This window comes from Balearica regulorum, chromosome 3, assembly GCF_011004875.1.
Source record: "Balearica regulorum gibbericeps isolate bBalReg1 chromosome 3, bBalReg1.pri, whole genome shotgun sequence".
Lineage (NCBI taxonomy): Eukaryota > Metazoa > Chordata > Aves > Gruiformes > Gruidae > Balearica > Balearica regulorum.
In genome coordinates, this window is record NC_046186.1 from 113560690 (window position 1) to 113575300 (window position 14611).

Here is a 14611-nt window from a genome sequence, read left to right on the forward strand (position 1 = left end):
TTTTGGGCTCAGGTGAAGTTTGATGTACTTAAAATTTCCCCATATCTTTGAGATCTAATTTTAAGTCACATAGTCAAGCTGTGAAAGAACTGGGAAGCTTGTACTGAAAGTTGAAATGCTGCTTGTTTTCTTCTGTTTTAATGCTTTACTTGTACAGTATGCTTCCCCAGTGGGCTGACAATATTTTACATTATGCAAGTTAAAACTTAATGTGAAATAAAAGATGAGAGCTTTTTAGCAATCTCTTTTAAAATGTACTTCCAAGGGAATGCTGGAGGCAATTTGTAACTATCTGATATCTGAGGTTTGATATTTGATGTATTTATGTAAGATTGTGATTTAATGTAACTTTTAAACTATGCCTTCTCAGTTTAAAATTAAACTTTGTTGAGAAGAAGTTTTTGCCATTACTGTGGTAATATGTTAAGTTCTGTTCCACTCAATGCAAATAACACTCCTGCTGTAATGTAAATCTAAATAAACAGTTATATAAATATATGCATATTTTTATTGCACTGTGCTCAAGATTGTTTATATGAAAACAAAATTACTTGTGAAGTTCCAGTTCATTAAAGCTGTGTATATATGTCTGGGAATATGGCACATAGACTTTCCTTTAGGCTTCAAGCGTGAAGTGCCTTATACACTTCTGGAAAATGCTGGAAGTCTAAAGCCGTTCCCTGCAGTTGTCACCATCTGCTGTTGCAGATGATTTCCTGGTGCTTTCTAAAAATTAAAGTTTCTGGATACGAGAGCACTTTTTTCCCCAGCATACTGCTGTTTATTATTATTTGGAGGAATTGGAAAAAGTCAGAAAAACTCTTCTGTGGCTCAATGCTATTGAGGCAGCTTCCAGGATTGTGTTATGGCAAAGTGCCAGCAGATCTGTCTGCCTGCATTTGTCAAAGGAGAAACCCTGTTCATTTTTATTCTTGATCATAAAACAGCCTGTCTCAGGATTGCCGGTTGGTAGGATCCCATTCTCAGAAACCTGTTAAAGAAAATGGTGAGGCATTAGAACAGAAACTGGAGTAACTGGTGTCAGCACACTTCAAGTTGTCGTGAACATTGCTTACATAGCATTTCTTTACAGAGCAGATAGCTAGGTCACGCTACAAATCAGGCTTGCTTTGCCTGCTGTGCAAGTCTTTCCTTGCCTTGCTGTGGGCTTCAGGATATCTGAAGAAATTATGTAGTGGCTTTTGAAGAGGTTTCTCTGAAGCAGCACTTGATCGAGCTCCTTCTGAGTACGGCTGTGTGCAGCTTCCACTTGTAACGTGGGACCACTTAAGCACTAAACTTCTTGGATTAATGTTTGGAGGGGCAGTAAGTATTGTTAACACCTACAATCAAGTGATCTTCAGTTAAGCTTAAGTTAAGCAAATTCAATGGTGGTTTTTGTGCCTCCCATATGCTCTTGTGTCTTTTGTGTATGGAAGCTGATGTGTTGTCTCTCCTCCCAGATGAATTGGGGAACCTGCAGTTCACAAATTTCAGTGGTTAGATTTAGAATAATCTTCTAGGAAAACAGAAGTCTAGATTGTGATGTAAGCCCTGAAATACAAGGTTTTATATCTGTGACACCTACTAGTATTGTTATATCTGCATATTCTCATCATAAGTATAAATTATTTTCTGTCATTTTCTAGATAGATGCTTCCCTGACAGCATAAGAGAAGGACTACCATAGTAGTCCATTTTGCACTGCACGAGGAGGATTTCTTTTGTATCTGTTTGGAATTTCCTGGTTTTATAAATATCTAATCCTTGTGTTATGCAACAGGTAGAACAAAATACCTTGTCTTCCACTTTTTTCTACCTCTTTAGAGCTTGTGGCCTAGACCGTGGAGTACTTTTTTAATTAGAAACTTCCTGTAGCAGTCTATTTCCCAAGTTTGTTTTCCTTGAATGGCCAGGATGCTGTGCCTATAGTATTGTGAGTCATTACAATCATTCTGAACCAGTATTTTCTCATAAGTTTATTAAAAACCACAATGACTATAATACCGATAATCAGAAATCTGCATCTCCTTCCCATAATAATATAGTATTCTTCACAGGACACTTTATCTTAAAAAAAACCCCAAACAAACCCATAAAACAAATCCACACCCAAAAAAGCACACTTTTATTTGGCATCTACCTGATTCGTTCATTAGGGGGCACTGCACAGCTATAGAAGAATCGGTGGGATTTGCAGAGAAACTTGGGTGTTTCCACTGATGCTATTTCACTTTCCGTAACTTTGTCTTCCAAACTGTCTGGGAGCAGTGTAAGATGAAATTCATTGCTGTAATTTAAGCTCAGTTCTGACTAAGACTGTTCTTGATAGCAGTTTATGGTAACTATACGATGCTAGAATATAAACTTTAAAATTCCTTTTCTGTGTGCAGAGAAATATCTTCATAGTAGTTCATGGTGCTGTCTCATTTGTCGCTTGTGTTGGTCTTACACTTAAGAAGATGCATACTTCTACACACTAATTTCTAAATGTTAAACCTGGAGCATAATTACACTCACTGGACTTTGATTTAGTTTGTATATACAGTTGGAAATATGTGTTACTTGCAATGGATCCTGATAGGGAAATGTTACTTTATAGGGATTTATTTTTCTGTTTGGTTTAATACTCCCCTTACACACGTTAGCCTATACTTGCACAGATTTCTCTTGAGATTTTTCCAAATTTAAAAAACTTTCTTCTTTTGGGGAAAAAAAAACAGGCCATTTTTGTTCTGTCTTGTGCTAGGCACCATGCATCTCTGTTAGTTTGACTGGAGCATTTAGGTTGTATAGACAGTATTAAAAATAAGGAAATAATTTCATAAGCTTTGTTGCATGTTGAGCCTAATTTTCATTGATTTTGTCCTGTGTTTTACATGCCTTTTGCTCCTTACCATATGGTACCCTTAAAAGCAAATGGCCCGATATTGTAGGATCTAATAAGGCTTATTTTCAAGGAGACTAGGCTAAAACAATCTTGCCCGTTGTTGAAGGGTAGCTATCCAGAGATGATAGGAAATCCAGCCATACTCTTTTTATGGACATTAACAAAGAGGCAGTGCACAAGGCAAAGAGCCTCCTTTGAACTCTTGTGCAGGAAAGATGCAAAATCTTAGAGGTCGTTACATGTTTTTCTTAGCTTTCTTTCAGGACTTCTGCCAGTGGTCCTACACCTGCCTCATTTGTCTGATGTCCTCTCTAAACCTTGCTTGATCCGCACAACTGAAGCAACAGGAAGATGATACCTCTGTGTTAGATCTAGAGAGTAAAGGAATGTGATGAGGGTAGCCTCTTCCATCTTGGAGTGACGTAATCTCCCTGAAACCTTTTGGGAAGTAATGCCTGTTATGGTACATTGTCAGCCCTATTTCAGTGGTTGTCCCATGAGTTGGGCACTCATGCCTAATGCTGCTTAGGTCAAGAGTATGACAGATTACACTACATCAACCAAAGCTGCCTAGAATAAAGCTTGTGGTCATCCTTATGGCTGAAAACACAAGTAGAGTAGTCTTTGGCATTGACAGCTGTTGCATTGAATTATTAACTCTGGTCAGGGAAAAAAATAATGCTATTCTATGACCCATTCAAATGTCAAACATGAATATGTTGTATTCGGTTGGATTTTGGAGGACAATACTTAGGTTTCACACTGGAAGCAAACAGTGCAATTGTACTGTTTCCAAGGGTGTCATTCTGGTCCATGCCACTGTTACCATGTCAAAACAAATGTTTCAATTGTGTGGAGCCAGTTCTTGGTGTGTAATAGTCTGAAACACTTGTCTATTAATAATCCTGTAAATAATTGTTATCTCAGTTTTATGTCTAAGCCAAAGCTGTAGTCAGCAATTTTTTTCAGTGACTATAATGTGAAACATTTTAATGCTTAAATGAAGGTTTAAAACAAAAATCCTGGTAGATAAGAAGCTGAACACAAGCCAGCAGAACATCCTTGTGGCAACGAAGGCCTGTATTGCTCTATTAGCAAGTGTGTAGCCATGAGGTTGAGGGAAGTGCCAGTGCCTACCTGTTCATTACTGGCAAGGCTGCATTGGGAGAACCATGTCCAGCTTGGGCTTCCTGTTGACATTGGTGTACTGAAATAAGCTCACTGGAAGGGCTTGTCAAGATGACACAAGGAATGGAGCATGTGATGAAGGAGAAGCTGGGCAAATGGGCTTAGTCATTCTGGAGAAAATGACGCTAAGGAGGAAGGGAAACCTTCCTGCTGTCTTTGACTGTGTGATGGGTTGGGAAGACAGAGAAATGCTTCTTGCAGCTGCATAGTGCTTCCATATATTCCATTATGAAAAGTCAATAAGGGAAATCCTAATAAGCTATTAGGGAAAAATGTTTTCGCCATGGGGGATTTCAGACATTGGAACAGATTGTCCAGAAAGGTTGTGGCCTCTCCATCCTGAGAGCAATTCAAAACTCAATATGGCCCTAAGCAACCTGATCTACATTAGGTCTGCAGTTGAGTTGGAGGTGAGATAAGATAATCTCCAAGGTCCCTCCCAACCTGAATTACTGATTAGACTGTTGGTAGTGAGGTGAGAGCCTCCATAATCTTCTGTTTATAACTGCAATGATGGAGTTTTGCTTAGCTTTTGGTCAAGCTTGCCTGTTCCAGAAGCGTTTATACGCATTGCAAGTGTACAGACATCCCACAGATTTAATCTTGTGCTGTAGAATGTATGGGGATCTCACTTCCTCTTAAGATTTAACATCTCTCGTGGGTTCTGTTGTTTGGACATGTAAGGTAAACCAAACGACTTTTGAGGTAAATAACGTGTGCCTGAGTGTGTCTGTATCTGGAGACTAGTGACTGCTGCTCTCATTTTACTGAGATTAAGCTCTTAGCAAACAGTTGTCTCTCTTGCCTGTGTCAGTAATGCACCTGGTTATTTCATTAACTAATAACAAGCAGGAGCATGCAAAATCGGCAGATGGTTGGATTTCTTCCTAAGTCAAACTTCTGGATTTGCACATACCAAAATGCTTGTAACACTTCTTGTATTTGAATTTCAATGTTCACAGCAATTGGAAGAAAAAAGTGAGGATGAAGAGGATAAAGAATGCTTAAAGCAAGCAATAACTGCCCTACTAAATCTTCAAAGCAGTATGGAACGGATATGCTCCAAAAGTCTTGCAAAACGAAGGCTTAGGTAAACATGTTTCCATTTTTCCTGCTTTCTACTCTTAATGCTTTGCTATAAATCCAGGGCTCCCAGTTTCCTCTTTTAGTAAACAATGAACAAAATAGTTTGTGACAAGCCTGCTTTTTCAGAGGAAGTGACATCAAAGCCAAGATAATTTGTTATTGTTTTAAAACCGTTTTAATTTCTATGTGTCCTTGCGTACTGGTAGTTGAGACGTTCTGAGAATTCACTGGTAAGTAGAAAGTTATGGCATTTGTGGGTTAATTATGCTCAGATAATAAATATCCACCTAAAAATACTGTAAAAGTACATTTCTGTGATTCAAAGGGAATGGTCTTGAATTTGAAACTACTTAATCTGAAGATTTTTTTGTGCAATGGCTAATTAAATTACCACTGGATAATAGAAATAGATGCATAGATAACTAGTACTTAGTTGCACTGTTGTAGCAAATTCTTGGATTATACCATCTGCTGTTTGATTTAATGCTAATACTTGTGCAGTTATTTAAACATGCTAAAACTTTGCTTTGTTCTTAAAATTGTTTCAATGTTTTCTTTGCCAAGCAAGTTCTGTGCTGCAAAGTGTAATCTTTAGGCTTGAACATGAATGCATTTAACAGCTTATTTTCTCTGAATGTGCTTCTTTCAAATTAATGCAGCCTAAAATTGTTTGTCGGCTATGGAAATGAGTGGTTTGTTAGGCTTAAGAAACACTAACGGCTTAGCCTACTTCTTATTGCCAGAGTTTAGGTAAAACGTTTATTGCGTAGAAGATAAGTAGAAAAGTTATCAGATGAGGTATTTAAAAGAAACATTAGTCAAGGCTTGCAATGATGCTCATACTGAGTGCTGAAATTGCATTTTTGGTGGAATTCTCACGACTCTGAAAGATGATCTTGTGTTTTTGCTGTTAGTGGTGGTTGTGGTTTTCAAATACACGTATACTAATAGGCTGCCTTTCTCCCATCCGTCACTGAAGTGAATCTGCATGCCGATTCTATACTCAGCAGATGAAGGGGAAACAGCTAGCAATTAAGAAAATGAATGAAATCCAGAAAAATATTGATGGTTGGGAGGGTAAAGACATTGGACAATGCTGTAACGAGTTCATCATGGAAGGAACACTCACGCGTGTAGGAGCAAAGCACGAGAGACACATATTTCTGTTTGACGGCTTGATGATTTGCTGTAAGTCAAATCATGGCCAGCCAAGACTTCCTGGTGCTAGCAACGCAGAATATCGGCTAAAAGAAAAGTTCTTCATGCGGAAGGTACAAATCAACGATAAAGATGACACTAATGAGTACAGACATGCTTTTGAAATCATCTTAAAAGATGAGAACAGTGTTATTTTTGCTGCTAAATCAGCTGAAGAGAAGAACAACTGGATGGCAGCATTGATATCTTTGCAATATAGAAGCACGCTGGAAAGGATGTTGGATGTAACAATGTTGCAGGAAGAAAAAGAGGAGCAGATGAGATTTCCAAGTCCTGAGCTTTATAGATTTGCAGAACCTGACTCTGAAGAGAATATTGTGTTTGAAGAAAATATGCAGCCCAAATCTGGAATCCCCATCATCAAGGCAGGAACCGTTGTCAAGCTCATCGAGAGGCTGACTTACCACATGTATGCAGGTGAGGCATTTTATTTATATAGCTAAAACTCAAGGTAGAGACTAGTTTATGCTTCTCTTTCAGTGTTAAATACATGCAGCAAAATATACAGAGTGGGTAGAAAGTGAATATACTTTGCAGTGCACATATTCTCACATGCTTCTTGAGGTAAGGTTTTTGAGATCTAAATATGGCCCTCTGTAGCTATAGCGGTTAAAAATATGAACCCTGTTTGGCTGAACATAGTGGGATATGCATGTGCATAAGGTTATTCTCATGCAAGGGATGGGGGGGTGGGGACCTGCAAGAATTGAGCTCTGGACAATACTTTTTCCTGTATGCCCCAGGCTACAAGAGTTGCCTTTCCTCCAGACTTCCAAAGCTGGGTGGCACATGAAGCTGCCAGCATTGTGGGAAAGAATTATGGACCCAGTGTTTTCAGTTAAGGGTTGTACTCTGTCAGCTATTACCTGTGTCCATGCTGGCATGTAACGAAAGGACCAAATACCAGCTTGCTAGAAGCAGTCACTTGCATAATTTGGCCTCGGAACTTCACCTTAATCAGAATTTCAATGGGGATTTGATTTAAGGAATTCTGACTTCAGGTTTCTCTTTGCATTGAAGATACATTGAAGTCATTTATGTGATCATCTAGTCCAACCTCAGTTGTTCTTGATAATTGCCCAGGATTTTCATAAGCTGTGCTGAAAATCATGGGCTTGGGGTTTGGGTTTGGATTTTTTTGTTTGGTTTTTTTTTTATTCTACCTCTATGTCAGTTGTTCTAAACCTTCATGCATCTTGGTATTAGTGCTTCTCATATTCAACTGTAGATTTTCTTTCTTCTCTTATTTCCTAAATTGTTTTTCTGTAGTTCAGTCCTGCATACCCTGCGTAGACCAGGAGTATTTGTTTGGAAGAAGCGGGGACTGAGCAGAATATAATTAATGTAGTTTGGCAATTTTGTTTATTTTTAAAATGCTTGTAAATACGTCTGTTTACTCCATTACTTCTATTGCTCTTCTCCACATTTCCTTCAGTTGAGCTTTCCTAACATTTATTAGAAACCCAAATGCACTATTGTGCTGGCATTTTTGTGCCTGTCTTCATTATCTTACAACTTTATAAACTTTTTAGCTCTTGGCTTTGAATTTTACAGGCATGATTTATGACATAATTTTATGGTTTTGGAAGTTAAAACAATTCAGCCATAGAGAAAGGAAGACACTTTTTTTTTAAAAAAGCTAGCATTGTATTTGGCAGAGAATTAGCAAAAATAGTACTTCATTAGTGCCCTTGTGAACATTTGCTTTGGCTAATTTGTGCACCGTTGACAATTGCCCTTTCCATACATGCTGGGACATGGGTGCTGTATCCTTGGTGTTGCTCCAGGTGCCAGCAGTGCTCTCCACACATTGCCTTTGTCCAGGGAGCCACAAACTACATTGTCCAGTTCCATAAAACAGAAAGGTCTGATTTTAAGGAATATGTAGCTTGTTGAAATATGTCTTTTGTATTATTGGGGTGTTTTTTGGTTTGTTTTTTTTTTTTGCATCTGCATGGTTTTTTTGGCCTTTCTAGCACATAGGACATCAAGGAAGAATTCAGATCAATTGATTGGATCTACCTTTGTCCACAGTCATTTAATTCCCTGCTGGTAACAGCCTCAATTTGATAAAGATTTAAGTATGTTGCTTGAAGCCTAATGTTGTAGGTATGTGTGACATTGAGCAAACTATTGTATGACTAAACTGAGAACATGGGTACTGTGATACAGGCTGAAAGACTTTGACCAAAATAATAGAAATGGTGTCTTGTGATGTATTTAGCCTGTCTTTGTAGCCATACAGATCTTAGTGCAACATACGTGGACCTGATGCTGAATTGCTAGGTTGCATGTCATTTCTCAACACCCTTCGCTTTCATTCTATGCCTTCTGTTTTATAAGTGGTTTTCTATGAGGAAAAATGTTATCGTTCTAACCAGTTTATCTTTTCCAGGGGAACAAAGAAATGAAAGATATAGTGACTCAGCCAAAAATGCTCTATTGTATAGGAAACAAGGTCCATTTACTATGTAAATCTTTCAATGTTTTGTTGCATTTTATAAGATGCAGTGAGTAGGGCAGCAACTTTCCATAGTAACCCTTTAGCTCTTCTTTTGTACATGTATCAACTGAGTTGAAGGCTTCTGTTTCGCTTCCAGACATGGGAAGATGAGTACTCTGGTGATTATCTAGCCAAACAGCTACAGACTGTAGAAATGCTTTCTGTGCCCCACATAGGATTGTGTATGCGTGATTGTAATCTTAAAATAATTTATTGACTTTATTTTCATATGCCAGAATAGCAAGCCCTTACTTTTCTGAGGCAACTTTTCTCAAATACAGTGTCACTGCTGGATATGGCAGCCCTTGATCTGATAGTCTAAAGACAGTGTTTACCATAGCTGTGACTCTTCTCTAGGTTTTTATCTCTGTAGGTCAAATACTCTAAGGAATAATTACAGATATAATTGCAGAGATGCTACCAGTTTGTTGCAAGTAGCTGAAGAGCATGGACTGTGTTCACATGGTAGTGAAATCAGGTCTCAACTTTTTTGTTGTCTGTGAAGATACACGCATGTCCATCTCATTTGTAGATATGGATGTTGGACCTTTTGGTTTTCTTCCCTCACTTCCCTAACAATGCACGAACCAGCTTATCAGCTGAAATGTTTGTTTTGCTGTGGAACGGGGACAGCCCGGTAGCCTAGCTCTAACGAAGCAGTGCTGCCAGGGGTAGGAGGCATCCAGCCACTGCAAGAGTAGGACAGGGAGACAGCTGTGACGGCCACCTGGCTGCAAAGTATGGCAGACTGTCCAAACCATCCTGCAGTGGAGCAACAAAACAGGGAGAAATCTCTGCAAAAGCAGCTTTCCATATATTTTACGTGAGAGAAGCTGCCCTTCAATTAGAAATTCAGGTTCCGACCCTATTTGCATATTCTGATGGGGTTTATTTGTTTTAATGTGTTTTTGCATTCATTATCTCCTCCTTTGTCTGATTCTTGTTTAAGAGCAGCTGGGTTAGGTGGTACTGAGATTTGAAAGTTGTGGCAATTTTTTTTATCTATAGGGCAGTGCTCTTCTATTTTTAAAGCTTTGATATGTTAAGAGTGCTTGTGCGTCATCATAGTGTCCGTTTCCTTTCTTAAGGAATTCAAGGGTGATTATTTATAAATCCTTGTAGAACAAGTTATTGTTCTTTTTTAGCTTTCAAATTGGCTGTATTGAAGAGAGAATTATCACATGAGCAGACATCCTGACTGACTAGTGTTGTCTGTATTTTTTTTAATGCTCATATATTGTACACTATTTTGAGTTGCAGATTTTGCTAGTAAGATAACAATGTTAGGTTTGAATTTCTGATGTACTGAATTTTAAATTCAATATGTATTGTGGATTTAAACACTGACCCTACCTGTAAATAACAATAGCTATGACTCAGAGCTTGCTGTGATCTGAAAATGTTAACTGCTAGGGAGGCTTTCCTTTTCATGCAGACAAAATCTATTTAGGGTGGGTGCTGTGTACAGAATGCAAGCTGTGAAAACGTGAGTTACTGTGCTTACTTCTATACTTGTTTTTTAGGACAAAAATTGTGTATTTTCATGATGGGGACAGGGATGACATTCTTCATGCAAAGGGATTTGGAGTTTTGCCTTTGAAAAGGATTTTCAAGTGTACAGTTTCAAGGAGGTGGGAGAGGTGTCATAATAAGAAAAATGGAGTAATGAAGGACATAGAGATGGTAAAGCAGAATAGCCAATTGTTTAAGAAATAGGAATTAGCGTTCAACAGAAATACGAGGAAGTACTGTGTTACACAATACATGGTTGATCTGTGCGACACATTACAGTAAACTGTTGCCCAAATGAAGAGCTTAGTAGAATCTAAGAAAGGTAAACATTGATTCAAATGGACAAGATCCTGGTAAATAGTTTAGTAGGATTTTTAAAAAGCTCTTAAAAACCCATATTCCAGGAAACAAGTCTAATGGCTTAATGTAATGTTAGGTCAAATAATGCAGGCGGTTTTTCTTCATTACAGCCCGTATGAACTCCTGCTTCAAGTCCTGTGCGCTCCTCTTCAACCATTCCGAAATTAGAAAAAACTTAGAAAAATTACCAGTTGGGGTTTGTTTTTAAAATCTGTGTATGGATTTAATATGCAGAGCCATTGCAACCTGCTCACTAATTTTGTTCAGTGATCACAATGTTAACTTTGTTTCTAGTAAGCTCTGTCCAGTGCCAGCATGTTGTCACTGCATTTCCTCATGCTTGAAAACAAATGGTTTTGCTTTTGTAATTAAGGGAGACACTTTGGTTTTCTGTTTTGAATACTTGCTTGTTTTTAAAACACATTTGAATATTTTAAATTAACTGATATGTAATTAGTCAATTTAAATGAAATCTGTTGATTTTCTTGAAATTAAATATTACCTCAAAGTATAGCTGTCAGCTGAAAAAATATCTAGCCTGCCTTAACCATGACTGGTTATCAGTTGTACTAGTTTAGGGAAAACATTCTCCCCTTGAAGAGGCCACTTCTATCCAATGCAAGGTTACATGCTGTGTCTTTTGAGCTATTTTGTCCTGATCATTGTCAAAACCAAAGTTTACTGTATGGCTCATAAATAAAATAATCTATTTATTATTTTCAAAGTTGTTGAAGGGGAATCCAGTCTTTTAATAATTGAAGGGAAAGAAAAAAGTCATTGTTTTGAATTTTCAACAGAACAAAAATTCGTTTTGTACTCTCCTTTGTATTGCTGTTTTAAGAGGTTCTGAATTGTTACCAGAGTAATTTTGGATTGCATCATCTTCTTTGTAAATTGATAGGTTGACATCCTTAATTTTAAAAGATACTTAAAGTTATTTTAAAGTATATATAAAAAAAAAATCAGGTAATTGCTGATATGAGCATAAAATTATTCTTTATCTTAGATCCCAACTTTGTTCGGACTTTTCTCACAACATATAGATCCTTCTGTAAACCTCAAGAGTTGCTGAGTCTGCTAATAGAAAGGTATGCTGCTGTTAAAAATATTGTTCATATGAAGTGCAAATTTTTTTTTTTATTTTTACTTGGAGTAAAGTTTGTAAGATTCTTGTTTTGCAGTTGGTTTTGATTCACTTCAAACACTTTTTTAAAAGTTGTCAAATTCAAGGATTGCAAGTAAAATGTGCAAGTTACATCCAGAAGCTTTAGGATTGTTCGGGTAGCTCCAGTAGCTTCCAGCATCCCAAGGTTTTGTCTTTGAAATCTGTATTATTATTGAATTTAGCTAATCTTCCTATGTGCTTACCAAGACATAAGATTCTGGCCTGTGGAAACGTTCTGAATTTTGAGCTATCTTTAATCAACATTTTATTTGTGCATTTTATCTGTGAGCAAGATTAGTGTAATAGGAGCCTAGTACTTATACCCATCTTCTGTGCTAGATTTGAAATTCCAGAGCCTGAGCCAACAGAAGCTGATCGTATTGCTATGGAGAATGGAGACCAGCCTCTTAGCGCAGAGTTAAAAAGATTTAGAAAAGAATACATTCAGCCTGTGCAGCTACGGTGAGTATTGCATCAATGTGACCCAAACTGACTTCCTTTAAGTCTTTTGAAGTACCATCTTTTGGATGCGATGGCTCTTTGTGATACCAGCAGCCTTTCTTGTAGATGCTTTGATGGAGAGCATGTATGGGCAGTCAGCCATTTTGACCCTACTATTTGAAAACCTGGTGGCAATTTGAATTCATGGCATGAAAGGCCTTGGGAAAGGCTTGTGCTGAGTTTTTAGACTTAAATTAGTGTGCAAATTAGTTTCTTACACTAGCCTTTCTTTTTAATCCATGTTTCTGCAAGGCTATACAGCATGCATGCCACAAAGATGTAAGCAGAGAACATTTTAGATAAAGTTCTTTTTATGAACAACAGCATTACCCTGACTTCTTTAAATTTAAAGTAGAAAAATGCTTATAGCTGGTTGATGGTGAAATGCACACAGTAGAATTGCATCTGGTCTGCTGATTGTGATATTCCTACGAGCCCTCACCTTGAAATGCTAGACGTGAAGATAGACTGTGTTGTAGAGCGCTTACTTACCCTCTACTTTTGCAGAGTATTAAATGTGTGTCGGCACTGGGTAGAACACCACTTCTATGACTTTGAAAGAGATGCTGATCTTCTGCAACGTTTGGAAGAATTCATTGGAACAGTAAGAGGTACTTACGGTTTCTTTACGTTTAAAAGCATCCCTTTTCAAAGGTATGGGATGGGATCACTTTTCCTTTCGCTGAGCAGATAAACAGGATTGACTGCTTATTAAATAATACACAAAGAACATAAAATAAACCTTAATTAAAAAAAAAAAAAATATTATTCAAAGTCTGGCCCCTGATCAGAGGAAAGAATGTTGGTTACATCCTGATAAATAAGTATTGGTTTTGTTATAAAGGGACTGAAATAATGCAAAATAATAACAACTGAGTAATGATCAGAGCAGAATTAATTGCTTTGATTGTCTTCTTAAACTATACACAGGGGTAATTTTTACAAAAGTTTGATGGTGGAAGCCATTATTTCTTTGAAGCAAGGGTTTTCCAGCTATTTCACAATGCTGGATTAATGTCCTACAATTAGACCTGTAGGACACCTTCCAGTTGTGATTGTATAGATCTTTCCTGTTCTCTTGTGAGAAAAACTGAGACAGCTAGAGGAGCTGTTTGTAGGGAAATACTATGTTAGAGAAGCATTTAATGGTTATTTAGCAATTAAAAAGAAGGGGAGAATGAACCAGCTAGTTTAATGTGGATTACTGGTAAATTTTCAATGGTCTTGCCATATCATGCATGAAATTCTTACGGTGTAGAGCTAAACAGGCATTTGGCCTTCAGGTTTTATTCTGAGCTTTGATGTTAAATGCAGTAGGAGGAGAAGGTTCTCCCTGTTCATTATTTTGCCCTTGTATGTTGTATGAGGTAAGCATGTACTCTTGCCCAAAGTATAAAGTTCAGGGTGTTTAACCTTCTTTTGCCCAAAAGGCACTTCTGTAGTTCCCATAAACTCATTGTAAAGTCAGAAAAGAAAGGAAAATGATTTGGAGCAGGGGCCTAATTTGGATGTTCTGAATTGTGCTTGGCCAAACTTTGCCTGCTCAGCATTGGCTGTTGAGGAATTCTTCTTTAGATGTTCAGATGCTTTGAGACTTGTGAGAGAACACCACTTATGCACGTCTAAAAAATATACGATTGCTTTAATTTATTAGGTTTGGGTTTAAATTCAAAGATTTCTAGATTATACTGACCTCTTTGGTAAAACAATATTAAGAGTAACTAAATAGTAATTTTCTCTTTGTGTGCCAGGCAAAGCGATGAAGAAATGGGTTGAATCGATCACAAAGATAATAAACCGGAAAAAGCAGGCACAAGCCATTGGGCCAAGTCACAACATTACTTTTGAGAGCCCACCTCCGGCGATTGAATGGCACATAAGCAAACCAGGACACACAGAGACTTTTGACTTGCTCACTTTGCATCCAATAGAAATTGCTCGGCAGCTCACTTTACTTGAGTCAGATTTTTACAGGTAACTTTCCTCCATTGAAAAACACATGACACAAACCAAAATATTCTCCAGCATGAAATTGTTTCTGCGGGCCCCTGCTGTGAAGCCCCACGGTAGGTCAAGGGACTTTACCAATGCTGTATATTAATTGCTATTTTTTCAGAAAAAAATTCTAAACCCCAGGATTTGTTTTATCCTTCCCAAGTTAACATGCAGTACATGTGACTGATGTTAA

The 14611-nt window shown here is 37.7% G+C and overlaps 1 protein-coding gene across 6 annotated transcripts in view; it reads left to right on the forward strand.

The window, feature by feature from the left end:
• The window catches only part of SOS1 (SOS Ras/Rac guanine nucleotide exchange factor 1), a 52249-nt gene that overhangs the window by 28781 nt on the left and 8857 nt on the right, over positions 1–14611 (forward strand). For all 6 annotated transcript variants that reach the window (XM_075749581.1, XM_075749580.1, XM_075749583.1 and 3 more), the window contains 6 exons: positions 5041–5168; positions 6144–6799; positions 11764–11845; positions 12262–12384; positions 12931–13034; positions 14175–14397. In XM_075749581.1, the coding sequence (XP_075605696.1) occupies positions 5041–5168; positions 6144–6799; positions 11764–11845; positions 12262–12384; positions 12931–13034; positions 14175–14397 (1316 nt within the window). The remainder of the gene's footprint in view (positions 1–5040; positions 5169–6143; positions 6800–11763; positions 11846–12261; positions 12385–12930; positions 13035–14174; positions 14398–14611) is intronic.